Source organism: Apteryx mantelli, chromosome 2 (genome assembly GCF_036417845.1).
Source record: "Apteryx mantelli isolate bAptMan1 chromosome 2, bAptMan1.hap1, whole genome shotgun sequence".
Taxonomy (NCBI): domain Eukaryota; kingdom Metazoa; phylum Chordata; class Aves; order Apterygiformes; family Apterygidae; genus Apteryx; species Apteryx mantelli.
This window is the reverse complement of record NC_089979.1, coordinates 7,581,452-7,596,054: the sequence shown is the minus strand read 5'-3', so window position 1 is coordinate 7,596,054 and position 14,603 is coordinate 7,581,452. Positions and strand designations below refer to the sequence as shown.

At 37.6% G+C, this 14,603-nt stretch overlaps 1 protein-coding gene across 4 annotated transcripts in view; it reads left to right on the top strand.

The window, feature by feature from the left end:
* The window catches only part of KHDRBS3 (KH RNA binding domain containing, signal transduction associated 3), a 102,238-nt gene that overhangs the window by 27,665 nt on the left and 59,970 nt on the right, over positions 1-14,603 (top strand). For all 4 annotated transcript variants that reach the window (XR_010883265.1, XM_067290124.1, XM_067290123.1 and 1 more), the window contains exons 2-3: positions 2,052-2,170; positions 12,795-12,911. Coding sequence is in view for 3 of the 4 variants with exons in the window: in XM_067290124.1 (XP_067146225.1) it covers positions 2,052-2,170; positions 12,795-12,911 (236 nt within the window). In the remaining variant the exon portion in view is untranslated. The remainder of the gene's footprint in view (positions 1-2,051; positions 2,171-12,794; positions 12,912-14,603) is intronic.

Here is a 14,603-nt window from a genome sequence, read left to right as displayed (position 1 = left end):
ATCTCCCTGAAACAAGTCAAACTATGCTGGATACTTTTGTTTTTCTGAACAACTTCTAATCCTAACATTAGACACTAATGCTAAATTATGTCATTTATTAAACTGTTGCAATTGCACTTGTTTTGGTCATAACAAAGTAGATGCATTTTTATTACAACTTTAATATTTGGTATATTTGAGTGTAAAAGATTATTTAAAAAATACCCTTAAGAATGGAATCTCAAACACTTGAAATTTTGCAGTCAGAGGAATGAGCTTAAAATATGTTTAGTGCATACTGTGACGTTAAAAATCAGTGCCATATTTCTGTGTTTTCTCCTCATAAGTCATATAAACCTTTCCAAGTATCCAGCTTTATTTTCCAAGAGAAATCCAAGAGCTTCATCATAACCACCCTTGTTATATTGGGGAGCAGGTATATTAGTAGCTCACTAGTATTTTGGGGTACTGCAATAGTATTACACTCAGTTTCTGAAAAGTACATTCAGATTTGAAGCGAATAAAATATCAGGCATCTGCTTTCTACGAGTGGGAACACCATGCTCTATAGGACTTCAGTCTTATTTCATCTGGCAAGGAATTTCAAAATTTTACCTGTCTAGTTGGCCATAACACTCCAGTGCATAAGTGGCATCTGCAGAAACATGTGAATTGCCCTTTACTAGTACTTACCTGTTAAAATAACACTCCTAAAATAGCTGTTTTCAGCCTGTGGGTCTGTGGACTGAGGGCTGCTACGGCATAAAGGATGCTTTAGGAAAAGGCTGCTTTATAGAATATGAATCCTCTAGACTTTATTTCTAGATTTCTATATTGATAGAATCCATATCCCCCAAAAGCTTTCTAGGGGCTTACCAAAAATTATTTGAAAGCATAAGTGTAGAAGACTTTCCAGCAACATTCAGGTTAGTTCGAGCCTGATCTTACTTGTCTAGTTTTTCTGTTATAAGACATTAACTTGGCTAAAAAATGTATTTATTCCCTATTCTGTGCTAGTGAGGTAAGAACTTGAGGGAAAAACATAGAAGTCTCAGTTATGAGAGAAGATGTTAGTGGTATCTTTTTTGTGGTGGTATATGGGAATGAACTAATATTCATTAAGCTAAACTGTTGTTGATGCTTTTTTCAATAGGAAGAAATGTATTGGTTTGCCAGTCATAGTTCCTTCTATTTTTTCATCAGTGAAGAAAAGTCATTTCAAACTAATTTGTCTTCTAAAGTGTAGCTAGAGGATGCTTTCCTCTTTCTGTTTTCAATTGGTCTCTTTTGACTGCACTCAAATTCTGTGACTGTCTCCTGTTTGCCTCTTTTGATCACACTAAAGAAACCTTCACTAACTTCTGGTCAAGTAGAATTCAAGCTTAAGTGGTGGTGTGGGGGTGTTTTAAATGTATGTTTGTTTTTACTATGAACTAACAAGCTATAAAGATGACTGTGGAGGACAAATGTTTATTAGCCTGGAAGACCTTTTGTAGCAATTCTGTATTTGGTTGTATTTTGATAGTCCTGTGGTAACACATTTAATATAATACATCTTCCAGCTTGCTGGAATCCAATCCAACAAAGTGACTTAGATGTAGACTAGTTCAACAAATGCTTCGTTTTCAGCCTCCTTGTGAACTCCTTGTCTTCCCCCACCTGTGAAATGCAATCTGCAGTATTTTCATTAGCACAGCAGACAGTTATAATGAAGAATCAATTTTGTGTATACCTGAAATATCTCTGGAATGCGTAGTATCATGAGGTCTAGGTTTGATCTTCTAAATATCATTCCTAATAACGTGATCTTTGGTATAGCACTAATCCCAGATTTGGGGGTATAATTTGTGCTTAATAGCATTTGTGAAATTTTGAAAGAGATTGGATTGACATTTGCTCATAAGCGTATAGTAAGCATGGTTTATTCCATGGACCTGTGTATCTAATGCCATTATGCATTATGCTGTAATGCATTAAATCAAAAGTGATTTTTTTACACTGATTTTGAAGAATCACAGCTTTTAAATTGTGGTCTTAAACTGAGAAAATAACAGACTTTTTTTCTTGAACAGAAATTGAAAAATTCCAAAAAGGGGAAGGGAAGGAAGAAGAAAAATATATTGATGTAGTCATCAATAAAAATATGAAGTTGGGACAAAAAGTTTTGATTCCAGTAAAACAATTCCCTAAGGTAAGTCCACTTGTACTTTACAAATCTAAATGCTTTTAAGAGATAGTTGTTACCTAGTTAAGATATTAGAGGAATTTGTTGCATTTAAAACAGTATTAACCCTAATAATTCTATCCTGTGGTCTGTTCTATAGAAATTCTTATGGAATTGTTTTTACAGAAAATAGATTTGAACATGGATGTTATTACATACTTACTAAGGTAAACTGTTGCAAGCAATATTCCCCCTGCTTGTGCTGGAAGAAATATGATATTTTCCGTTTTACATAATAAAAAGGAAATGATTGTGTTGCACTGAAAATGTAGTCTGAGTTCCAAGAAACCACCTATCTGCAAGTCAGCTTTAAGAATTATAGCTTAAAATGAGAATTATATGCCTAAATACTCTGTAATCTGGGCCTAAATGTCTCCAGTTACTTTTTCTCCTTTTAAATGCTGTTCTGTGTACAATGCTATATTTTCTGTTATTTGGAAAGCTAGGATCTTTTCTCTCCACCTTGTAGATAAGGTTTTGACTTGCATTTAATATTGGACTGTTCAGGCTGGTTATTCTCTCTTAAAGGTTAGAAAGGGGATGGCTTAGTTCTCTGTTCAAAGTAGTATTTGGCACTGACTCAAGTGAACTCTACAGTGAAAGCTTCTTGTTACAATAAATGAGCAGTAGAGTGTTGCCAGTTATGCAAAAAGTAGTATTTTGAGAACGGATGATAAGAGTCGTGTTTTTCAGATAGCTAAAAATAAATTCTCCTCAGAAAGCAGGATCTTCAGAATAGCAAAAGGGATGAATTATATCTGAGTTGTCTGTAGTGCTGTGCTTTGACGCTTTTTATTGTAGGCAAAAGTGCAGTTTAAAATACACCACTAGAAAATGAGATCACTATGTAAATTTTCTTTCCTTTCATCCATTTTAAAAACTTCAGCCTGTGTTGTAATGTTGAATTAGGTTTACCTGCACTACTAAGTTATGTAGTCTGTCCTAGGGAAAGTAGGGACTATTTTGTTAATATTTTTGGCCATCATGAATTCTTAATGTTTCTTTCCTGCCAGCTGTTATTCTGGAATAAAGAATTGCTACATGGAAGCATTTATTCAACATTCAATAGGCTGTGGAACTTTATCTCTCCTTCAAATTTAAGGTTAATGCTATGAAAATCAGAATAATATCATTTTTGTTTGTTTGAAATGGCTTTCTTTTTCCTACTGGAAACTTCAAGACTGCTTTTGTCTCTGCTTATGGAGCAAAGAAATTCAGTTATTCATTCTTCCATTTCACTCTGAATCCTTTCTAAGTATGTTTATTCATGCTATCCGTGTTTTCTTCCTAGACCATGCTGGGTAACCTGTAGGGATTGCTTTACAGCCAGGCTTCAAAGTTTTGCGAGTTTGCTTCCATGAATTCCTGTGAGCTTGAGTACTCTGTATATGTGGGCATCTGTTTGACTTCAAATTCATAGTTCCATCTTTAGTGACTGCAAAGAATTATATCCAACATTATATGTACAGAATGATGAAGGAAGGAAGTTAACAGACTTTTTTTAAGCAAACAAGCAGTCACTGGAGTTTGGTATTGTCTTGTTTACCAGAACTGTGCCTGCTCTTGTTTTCCTTTTATAATCTAATAAATGTGAATACTTTGTACAAAGCTTCAACATGGCAAACTGATAGCCTTATCCTGGGATACTGTATAGTCTGTGGTGAGTGATGTCAGGCTTGAATGCCTGTAAACAGGAGGTCTGAAAGTCTTCAGTATCCTAACATTTGCTGTAAATACTAATCTTTTTCCTGTCAGGTGTGTTCAGAGAAGGGCTCAAATTAGGAATGCTTTATCAACCCTGTAGGGGGTAGATACGAAAATACTCCAATCACCTTGGTGTCAACTGAGCTGAATTTAGAGTGCATGCATTATATATTCAGATTCTGCAGAACTGAAGCAGAAGATATTGCACAGTGAGTATAAAACCTGAAGTTGCACTTCATGTGAATGATGTCTGCCTCTAGGCCGTGGTTTCCTGTGCCTGTGTGTGGTTTGCCAGACTTCGCCTATTCTGCCTGCAAGAGGGGTTAGTGTTAGAATATTTAATGATGCAAATGTGCATCATTAGAAGAGAGCCAAGTGACAGTGCCTCACAAAAATTGTTAAAAGGCTTGCTTCTGGTTTTGGAGTAGTTTCCTCCTCTCTGTTAATTGGTATTAGTGACAAATGCTTCAGCAGCTTGAAGGTTAAGACTGAGATATATGAGCAAAACCTGTGCAAGAAGCTTATCTATGTGTAAATGTTGAATTCAGAGACATTCTTTTGGCAAGCTAATTGTCCTTTTGCTTTCTGTATGCCTACAGTCCATGCTAAAGCTGTTAGCTATTGTACAAGGTCCTGGACAGAAAGATACTTCCAGTCTTCCAGGAGGTAGAGTCTTTTTGGTGTTGGTAAACTGAGGACTTGCTGTTTAGAGCTGACCAAATTCAGTAACTGATAAATCTGTCAAAAACGAGCATTGGGGCATCTAATCTATGTACTAGTTTGGGTTGAATTTGGCAAACCTGCACATCGAGAAAGTGAGGAGGAAAATCTAAATCCACTTTAACTTTGGAAACAGAGCAACATTTTTCCCAAATGAAAAAAGCTGCATTGTTTAACTTAAATTGGGTTGAAAAACTGATTATTAAACCCTTAGTTTAATATCTGAAAACTAAACTAACTACAAGTGAAAGATTTTTGTTAGCAGAATAATAACCTCAACAGAGGTCAGGCAGTTCTAGCTCTGATCTGGTCAACTTATCGTTGCCATGCCCAGTCTCATTGCCTGTCTTGTCAGATATTCACGCAGGACCATAACTAAGTCCTCTGCATACTCAGCTTCATTACCTCTGGCAGCCCTAGAAGATGACTGGGTAACTACAGCAGAAAGCTATTCAACTGAAGCTCAGAACATCTGATTTCCTGCTTTTTTTCCCTTTTTTTGAAAGGAATCTGATAGACCTCAGAAAGTGGAAAAAATCTACTTTTTAATCTGAGCATCTTTGTTCCCACTGGAAAAAAAATCCCATGCATTTAACTGGCCTTCTGCTTAGTGCTCAGAGATGAGACTTTCCACTTTGTGTGGATATGTTAAACCTGCCTCCTACCTAACAGCTCTTAGTTGTTTCTGTGCTACCATATATGTTTCTTTCGGTCTGAGTCCTTTTGTCTTGCTAAAATCTTGACAGTGTTAAGCCTAATATCTCATACTACAGCTAGACAGCCTAAATTGTGTGCTTTATGAAGTAATTTGACAAGATAGTGAGTCTCAGGAGTTATGTTTGGTTTCTGCTCAAGGTTAATTGTGTATTTGAATTAAATGAATTTGTGTTCTTTACAGCACATTACACATTAAAACAAAACTGAACTATTCTGTCCTGACCTGATGACAGTGTTACTTGGTGAGATAAAACCATATGGAAACTCCTCTATAGATTGCAGGTCTAGTCAAGTCTTTTCAAATTCTGATTGTATACAATCAGAGTTATAAATTGTTCAGGTTGATCCAACTCTGCAGACTCATTTGAGAAATGCCTGTGATATGGGAATCGCACTCCGAAGTGCTTAGGTGAGGCTTGGATATACTTTGATAGGACTCTCTGCACTCCTGTTATAATTGGGACTTGTGCTACAAGCCAGGATTAAAGGGAAGGAAGGTTAGCGTTTTTATGCAGTCTCACAGTGCCAGCTTTTTGAGGTAGGATTCGGTTCCGGATTAAGTCACCTGTATGTGGAAGTCCACATGGATGCTGGATGTTTAACTTTCAGTTAGTTGAATGAGATCTAGTCAGGACAGGCATTAGAGTGATTTTAATATACTCTGTTATTTGGTCAGCTGAATACATCAACTGATGCTAGGTCAATTAAACCTTTTTAGCTCAATATTTTGAGTAAAAATATTTATTTAAAAATGACATCACCTTATAGAGTATATCTAGAGTTACTACAAGAAGTTATGGAGAAAAGTTTTGCATAATAGCTTAGTTTTGTATGGATTTCTTATACTATAAATGGGGAACAAGAATTTGGTTGTAAAGCCATAGCTGATGTGGAAGAACCAGCATCAGCTCTACTACCAGAAATAACTGTTGAATTACTTTACAGTAATTGACCAAGTTTCATGTTGAGTATGTTTAAAGATCTGCTACTATGTTCTGAAAGTTGTGTGAAGGAAATAGTTATTTGATGTGGTACAACACAGATGCTTGAGGTACTTACCTTTCTATAGAAACTTTATGCTTTTTGAAATGAGTAAGAAAAATCATCAGGTTCTTCTAGTTTCAACTCACTGTAAGGGAAAGTGCTTTTGAATCTTAAAAGCTGACTATCTGTATGGGATGCACCCACGGGTGCTGAAGGAGCTGGCAGACGTCATTGCTAGGCCACTCTCCATCTTTGAAAGGTCATGGAGAACAGGAGAGGTGCCTGAGGACTGGAAGAAAGCCAGTGTCACCCCAGTCTTCAAAAAGGGCAAGAAGGAGGACCAAGGCAACTACAGGCCAGTCAGCCTCACCTGCATCCCTGGAAAGATGATGGAGCAGCTCATCCTGGAGGCCATCTCCAAGCATGTGGAGGACAAGAAGGTGATCAGGAGTAGTCAGCATGGCTTCACCAAGGGGAAATCATGCCTAACCAATCTGATAGCCTTCTAGGATGGAATGACTGGCTGGGTAGATGAGGGGAGAGCAGTGGATGTTGTCTCCCTTGACTTCAGCAAGGCTTTAGACACTGTCTCCCATAACATCCTCATAGGGAAGCTCAGGAAGTGTGGGTTAGATGAGTGGGCAGTGAGGTGGATTGAGAACTGGCTGAATGGCAGAGCTCAGAGGGTTGTGATCAGCGGCGCAGAGTCTAGTTGGAGGCCTGTAGCTAGCGGTGTCCCCCAGGGGTCGGTACTGGGTCCAGTCTTGTTCAACTTCTTCATCAATGACCTGGATGAAGGGACAGAGTGCACCCTCAGCAAGTTTGATACCAAACTGGGAGGAGTGGCTGATAAACCAGAGGGCTGTGCTGCCATTCAGAGAGACCTGGACAGGCTGGAGATGTGGGCGGAGAGGAACCTCCTGAAGTTCAACAAAGGCAAGTGCAGGGTCCTGCACCTGGGGAGGAATAACCCCATGCACCAGGACAGGTTGGGGGTTGACCTGCTGGAAAGCAGCTTTGCTGAGAAGGACCTGGGAGTGCTGGTGGACACCAAGTTAAGCATGAGGCAGCAAGGTGCCCTTGTGGCCAAGAAGGCCAATGGTCTGCTGGGGTGCATGAGGAAGAGTGTTTCCAGCAGGTGGAGGGAGGTGATCCTGCCCCTCTCCTCAGCCCTGCTGAGGCCACATCTGGAGTACTGTGTCCAGTTCTGGGCTCCCCAGTACAAGAGGGATGTGGCACTACTGGAGCAAGTCCAGCGAAGGGCGACAAAGATGATGAGGGGACTGGAGCATCTCTCTTATGAGGAAAGGCTGAGAGAGCTGGGCCTGTTTAGCTTGGAGAAGATCTCCTCTCAGCCTTCTCTTCTCCATGTGCACAAGTATCTGAAGGGAGGGTGTCGAGAGGATGGGACCAGACTCTTTTCAGTGGTGCCCAGCGACAGGACGCGAGGCAACGGGCACAAACTGAAACACAGACAGTTCCATCTGAACATGAGGAAAAACTTTTTCACTGTGAGGGTGACAGAGCACTGGAACAGGTTGCCCAGAGAGGTTGTGGAGTCTCCTTCTCTGGAGATATTCAAAACACGCCTGGATGCAATCCTGTGCAACGTGTTCCAGGTGATGCTGCTTGAGCAGGGGGGTTGGACTAGATGATCTCCAGAGGTCCCTTCCAACCTCAGCCATTCTGTGATTCTGTGTATTTTTTTTGTTGTGATCCTGTCTCTGAGGAACTATTAGAGAAAGCTAACATGCCAAAAGAAAAGCTTTCTATGGCTTTGATGTTGGCTTGTAGGAGCTTTATAGTGGAGCATTTGGTCAAGCATTTATTCTTTCACTAAGTATTTTTAAGCTGGATGAAGCATTCTCAGCAGATGCATCTTGGTTGGGATAAACAAGGATTGCTTTTTCTATATCTCCATTTCTGTAATATTTGTGTTTAAACATGCTGTAGCACTGGCATTGGTTCCTTTTTGCTGAAATTCATATAGTAAATCAAATGCTCATGAAAATGTTTCATTTGTACACTTTCTTTGTAGCAGTCTTCTCCAGAGCTGTTTTTGGAGAGTAATATCAAGCAATGCACTGGTAAGAATTTCTCCAGATTACTGTTGTAGGCATATTTTGGCAAACCAAAATTCTGAAGGAAATAGGTTCTAAGCAGTGATTTCCTTAATCTCCGTTGTACTATGTCTGTGCAAAAAATGCTTTTTAAAATAAGGACTTATCAATACAGAGATGAAACAATTTTCATGCAAAATATGCTGATTATTGTTAGAAAAGTTTTCTGGTTTTATTAGTATAAAATCTTTTCTTTTTTCTGTTGTACCTGTATTTCAAATTGAAATATCTTGTAGTTACACAACAGTTAAGTAATCTTTAAAAGGGGAATTAATGCTTTCAGTGTAGTTCAGCTATACTGGTAGGCTAGTGGACAGCATGGCCAAGAGACTCTTGTGCCTGAGGAACTAGGGTGATGTTGACATTTTGTGCTGTAACTTCAATCACAGATTAAACCAGAGGTGTGGAGGTGGAAAGGGATGTACTTTCAGTGATGCAAGATAGAGCTTTTGGGAGATAGGGAGGGGAATGTTTCTTCTTGAATCTCGCATCCTCTTGCTCAAACCATAATGTGTATATGGTGATATTGATATAATTCTGACAGATTTCTGTGGGCATCACTCATAACTACTAGAGTTATTTGGTTTGAACAATAGCTGATGTAACATTTCCTTATCTTCTCTAATCCCTTTCACAGCTCTGTTCTGTATTTTGATGCTGTTGTTGCAAAGGTGGCTTAAACTTACAACTGGGGTCTTTGATTTCCTCAGGCTATATTTGGCATATCCTTCAGAGCAGGTCCAGAAGCAGCTTTGAGATAGGGACTTTATCGTCATGTTTATATACCATCAACCAGGATAAGTTCCTGATTCTTACCTAAGACATCAGAAGCTGCTTTAACTTATAGACCATCCCTAATTTTAACATAGGTGATTCATTCACATTACAGAATAACTTTTCATGGTTGGCACTTGCTCAGAGTTCAGGTGGTCTATAGATATATGAATATGGTGACAGCTTCCAGACCACCTTGGGTTGGAAAGCAGTGCAACTGCTTTCATACAGTGTTAAAGCGATTGATTACAACTTCAGGTAACTGCATGCAGTTTGGGTATGGGGAGAACATTGGAGAGGAGTCTAGCTAGTTTGATTCTGAGCCAGAGCTAAAGTGACTGGAACTGACTTGTTGGAACTACCCATGTACCTTGTTGTTATCCAGTGCCTCTGATTCAAAGATGGTTTGCAAGCTTGAGCTGATTACCAGACCTGAATTTGTTTCCTTTTTGTTCCTGTGAGAACATACGGGTGCATAAGCTCTCTAGGAATGTGATGTCTAGGATGTGATGTGAAGTGCGTGTGAAATTCATGCATGAGCTAACTTGGGTAAGAATTAACATTGGTCCACCAGGATTATTTGCTTCTGGTTCATCAGCAACTAGGTTGGATTTGTTAATTTGTTAATAAAAACTTCTGTCTTGTGTGTTTATACCTTTAGGTTTGGGTTTTCATATTCCTTGATACTGGGGATAATGAAATTGATGGTATGTAAATAACAGTAGTAATTTAGTGGTTGATATATCTTTGAGTGTTCAAATATCCCCTATGAAGTAAGAGGTGAAACAATAGTTCAAAGAAAATAGAAACAAATCATTTACTATGAATAGGTACTGAATTTTCCTTAAAGAATTTATTCAATCTCATCAATAAATGGGTTTTATTTATGGAATAATAGATGAACTCTGAAATGTGCCATTGTTTTAAGCTCTGTTATTTGTGAGCAAAGACTTTGGGGTGACATTGTAAACTGCTTTTTAGTAACCTTCACTAATATTCCTGTGATTTTAGGCTATATCTAGAAGTACCATATCCTCAAATCAGCAGGGTTTATCAGATTTGCAGCACAGATTTCTCATGCTTCAAACTTGACAAATGTAATATTTTGAGCCTCAGTGCACAGGAAAGAATAGTTCACTTTATCTCAAGATACAGCTAATACTTTTTCATGTTCACTAAATGTGTTGCCTAAAACATCTGTGCAGCTGCTTGTACAGCTATCATAATGTCTAGCTTCCACTTTAGAAATATTTTGCCTTTGAGGAGAAGACTACTTTTGGTGGTAGTGGAGTTTTATAGGGCAAGTTTTAGACATTAAAACCAAACACCTCAATGTTTTTATTAGAATAATTAATACTGCTGGAATAAACAAACCAGCTTTGGGGCACACAAGTGTCCTGTTTTTTTAGTTACTTTTGTTTCAGGGTGATTTTCCTGAAAATGACACATGTGCAGTGGAATGCACTTCCTTGGTTGCAAGTGTGCACTTTAATTTGTATGTTTTCAGTTTCCTTTAACTGTTGAATGGTTGAATTTGTTTCGGTTAGGAAGTGATATTCAGCACTATGCATTACATGGTTGAATACATGCTTTCCTATTCCTAAGTCACCGTCAGATTGTTTTGACTAATATTAGATCTGAATATATTAATGTATTAAAACTATTGGTTAGAAATTTGGGCTATATCAGACTGGGTATGCAACATTCTGAAATAGATCTGTATACTGTAAATAGAAACTCTCATTTAGAAATATATGGAATATCTATTTATATTCCTTTTCTTAATAGCTTACAAGTATATTTTTTAAAAATAAACAAGTTATCCTAAGTAATGCTTGAAATGTTGATGTGATATTTCATTACATGAAGACCTCTCTGAGTTTAACTGTAAAGTCACTGTTCTTGAGAAATAATCCTTCATTTAAGGGAATTTTTGACAGGATTTCATCGTTGATTTTTTTGGAAGTTCTATATTTACTCATTCTTTCAAGTATTTTGAATGCTTTCCTTGTATCTATACCTCCAGTAATCATAGAATTAGAATTCCAAGTTGAAAGGGACCTCTGGAGAACATCTGGTCCAATCTTCTGTTGAAATCATGGCCTTTAACTAAATTATACAGGGCCCTGAGGCTCTCTTGAGTACTTCCAACAGGGGAAATTTTACTTCTCTGAGCAGCATAAATTCAAATACATATAAATACTATAAAAATACTGTTGTAATACATTGAATCAAAACACTAAGAAATCACCTGAGGATTTTTTGATATTTGAACTAATACAATTTCAGAAAAGACTGGTTTATGAGAGACTTCAAATTCAGTAGCTTCTGTGGACTATCCATAGATGATTATTCAACAATGTCTTGGTTCTAACTCACGCCCATAATGGGAATCAAACTTGCAAGAACTGAAGGTATAACAATTAGATTTTCTTATTTAATAGACTTAAAGCTTACATTTCTTTTTGTCTAAAGATTAAGTAAAGGAGTTGTACACTTTCTTCATTGTAGGGTGACTGATGTGGCTGCGCCTTTCTTCATCAGCACTTTGGTAGCAGCTCAAACAAGATCAGTTATTGCTGCTATGCCATTGTCAGTGTTTTCAGCTATTTAGAGGAATTGGGAAATCAAATGAGATTACCTTGGCCCTTTAATGACACACTGAAGGAAGAGTCAAAGATGACATAAAAACCATTTCATAAAACTGAGGCTACAAAAACAAATACTTTAAATAAAAATCTTTACTGTACAGAATTATTGTATTTTACTTGTGCCTAAGACTGTCTTTTGTCAACATGGTTGATCTTTATATTTCAACAGTCTGAATATCCTGGTTTTATAAAGCTTTATTGGGGATGGTAAATATTTCTGGATAGCATTTTATTGATAAGTAATTATATATTTCATTTTTTGGTAGAAAATTATTTGTTTAAAGAATCACAACATTCCATACAAATTTCAAAGCATTGATTTTTGTCAGTATTTAGGGGGGAAAAACCCACAAAAAATAAAATAGATATCTGAGGTATCAGGGTATAGGGGTTGAGTGGCAGCTGAGAAGTAGTCTTTAAGGGTTATAATTCTGGTTGGGACTGTACTTATATTTTTGTTCCCTGTCTGTTTCTGTGATTTTGTAGAGTATACTGTATGTGTTACTGTATTACTTTAAGGGAGGATAAGCCACTTGTTTTTTTCCTCTTCAAAGATTTGGTTGCTATTGCGTCTGTGGGAGATTGCTGCCAGTTTTGTTCTAATGGTTATGTACATGCTAACAACCATTGAAAACCTGAGTTGTAGTTCAAGTATCTGTTTTAACTGTGAACATGAGTTCCTCTTATACTAATTGATAATTCTGAGTTCAGATATTTCTAGGTTTCTACTTGTATCTGGAAGAGCCACTGAAGTGCTAGTAACTGTCCTACTCATCTGTATTTAATGGCTGTAAAATTTATGATCTGATATATGACTGCACCTACAACAAAATGTTTCAGCAAAATATTTCCCTCTTGCATTTATTTTTGATGGTTGAAAGTCCAGTGTAACAAGCTAATTTTTTTGTTTTTTCCTTACAGTTCAACTTTGTGGGAAAACTTTTGGGTCCACGTGGCAATTCTCTAAAGCGCTTACAGGAAGAAACACTGACTAAAATGTCTATTTTGGGAAAAGGTTCTATGAGGGACAAGACAAAGGTAAAAAGACCTGAAAATGTTAGTGGAAAGTAAAATCTGGATTTCTTAACTTTCTCTAACTTTTCTGGGGAGGTGAACAAAGCCTGTGACAAAAAGGTGGGGGAAGCAAATATAAAGTATCAGATATCCTAATACGGGTTAGGTCCATATGGAATTGTTTTCCCTATGGAGTCTGTTCTCAATACTAATATTTTGAGTCTACAATGAACTGTTCTCAGCGCCCTCCCCCCCAACCTAGGGTTCTTCAAAGTAACTGCGGCATTATCAGAGGCACGATATAGCTTGTTCTTGTCCAGTTTGAGAGTAATGCCCAAGTGAACATTGTAGTGTTTTCAGTTTTGAAGAACTGACTTGCAGATAGACTCAAACAAACATTCATTTTCGTAGAAAATAAGTGGAAAAAATAGCTGAGGAAAGGAGACAGCAAAATACAAATGAGAGGGAAAAAAAAAATCAGACCTGACTTTCTGGTTGATTTATACAGTTTAACTGCAATCAGTTTGTCAGCCGCTTCTCATGGGAGGCGTTTAGTTAAGGTGGCAATATCCATCACAAGGGCCACAGTCAACAGCAGAAGAGAAACCCATTGCTTTGTAGGTGTCTGTACAAACCAATTTGATTCTTCTGTGTAGTGAAATAAGGTTCCGACTAGATTTGTAGCAGACACCGTACATTGAGGAGATATCACAGGTGACATGAGAAGATGCACATGCATGTGGTGAGTTGTATTTTGTTATTGGGAGTATTCCAAATGATAAAAATCAAACATGGAAAATAAAATATTCTTGACTGTACTATACCATATTTGGGAGGCCTCTAGTGAAATCTGTTGCTGTGGTTCACCCTGTAATCTGAAATGTAAAAATACTGTGTGCTATAAAGCTCAATAATGACATGCACATGGAAGGGTGACTTAAGAGGGCTTCTCCTGAATTTCCTTAAATTTAAAGATATAACTTGTCAGCATAACTCTCCATCAGCAAACTGTAAATGTTATGATTTAAAGTATTGATCAAGAACTTGATTAGAGCCCATAAGTGGCTTGGATTTTTGTGCTGTAAAACTAGATTAAACTTTTCCTCTTAATTTCCTTGTGAAAATACTTTGTAAAATACATTCCCATATAATAAAAATTGTGGAAGATGTGAAAAAGGAATGTTTTTGGAATGGGAGCTGTGTTGTGTGATGTATAATATGGTTGCAGCTTAATTGTATAGAACTTGTATAGACTAAGTCACCTGATTAGGATCTCAGCTATGGAAAACACTGTATATTACAAGTGACTCAACTGAACTATCTTACTTCCTCTTTGAGATTCAGATTAGTTAACAAGCATGTAAGCCAGATTTGCTGCAAACCAGGCTGACAAAGAATATATGGCTCCTAATATCTTAATTCTTGATGAACTCTTCCTGTCTGTGGAACAGATGTCAAACTGATGTTTTTTTGCCAGCTTACCTACAGTTCATTATAGACTCAAAATATTGTGTGTGGCTCCAAGTGGTCTTTGCCTCAAATTGTAGTACTGATGGCAGTTTGTCTCCTTGCATCTCTCCAGTGTGATAGCTTCTCCCTGTTTACCAGTGAACTGTGTGAGCAAGCTGAAAACCATGATTTTCTAGTCCGTTAATTTGCATCTCTTAGGACAGGCAGAATTGACAAGAAAGTATAATTGTGATTATGTGGCACTTC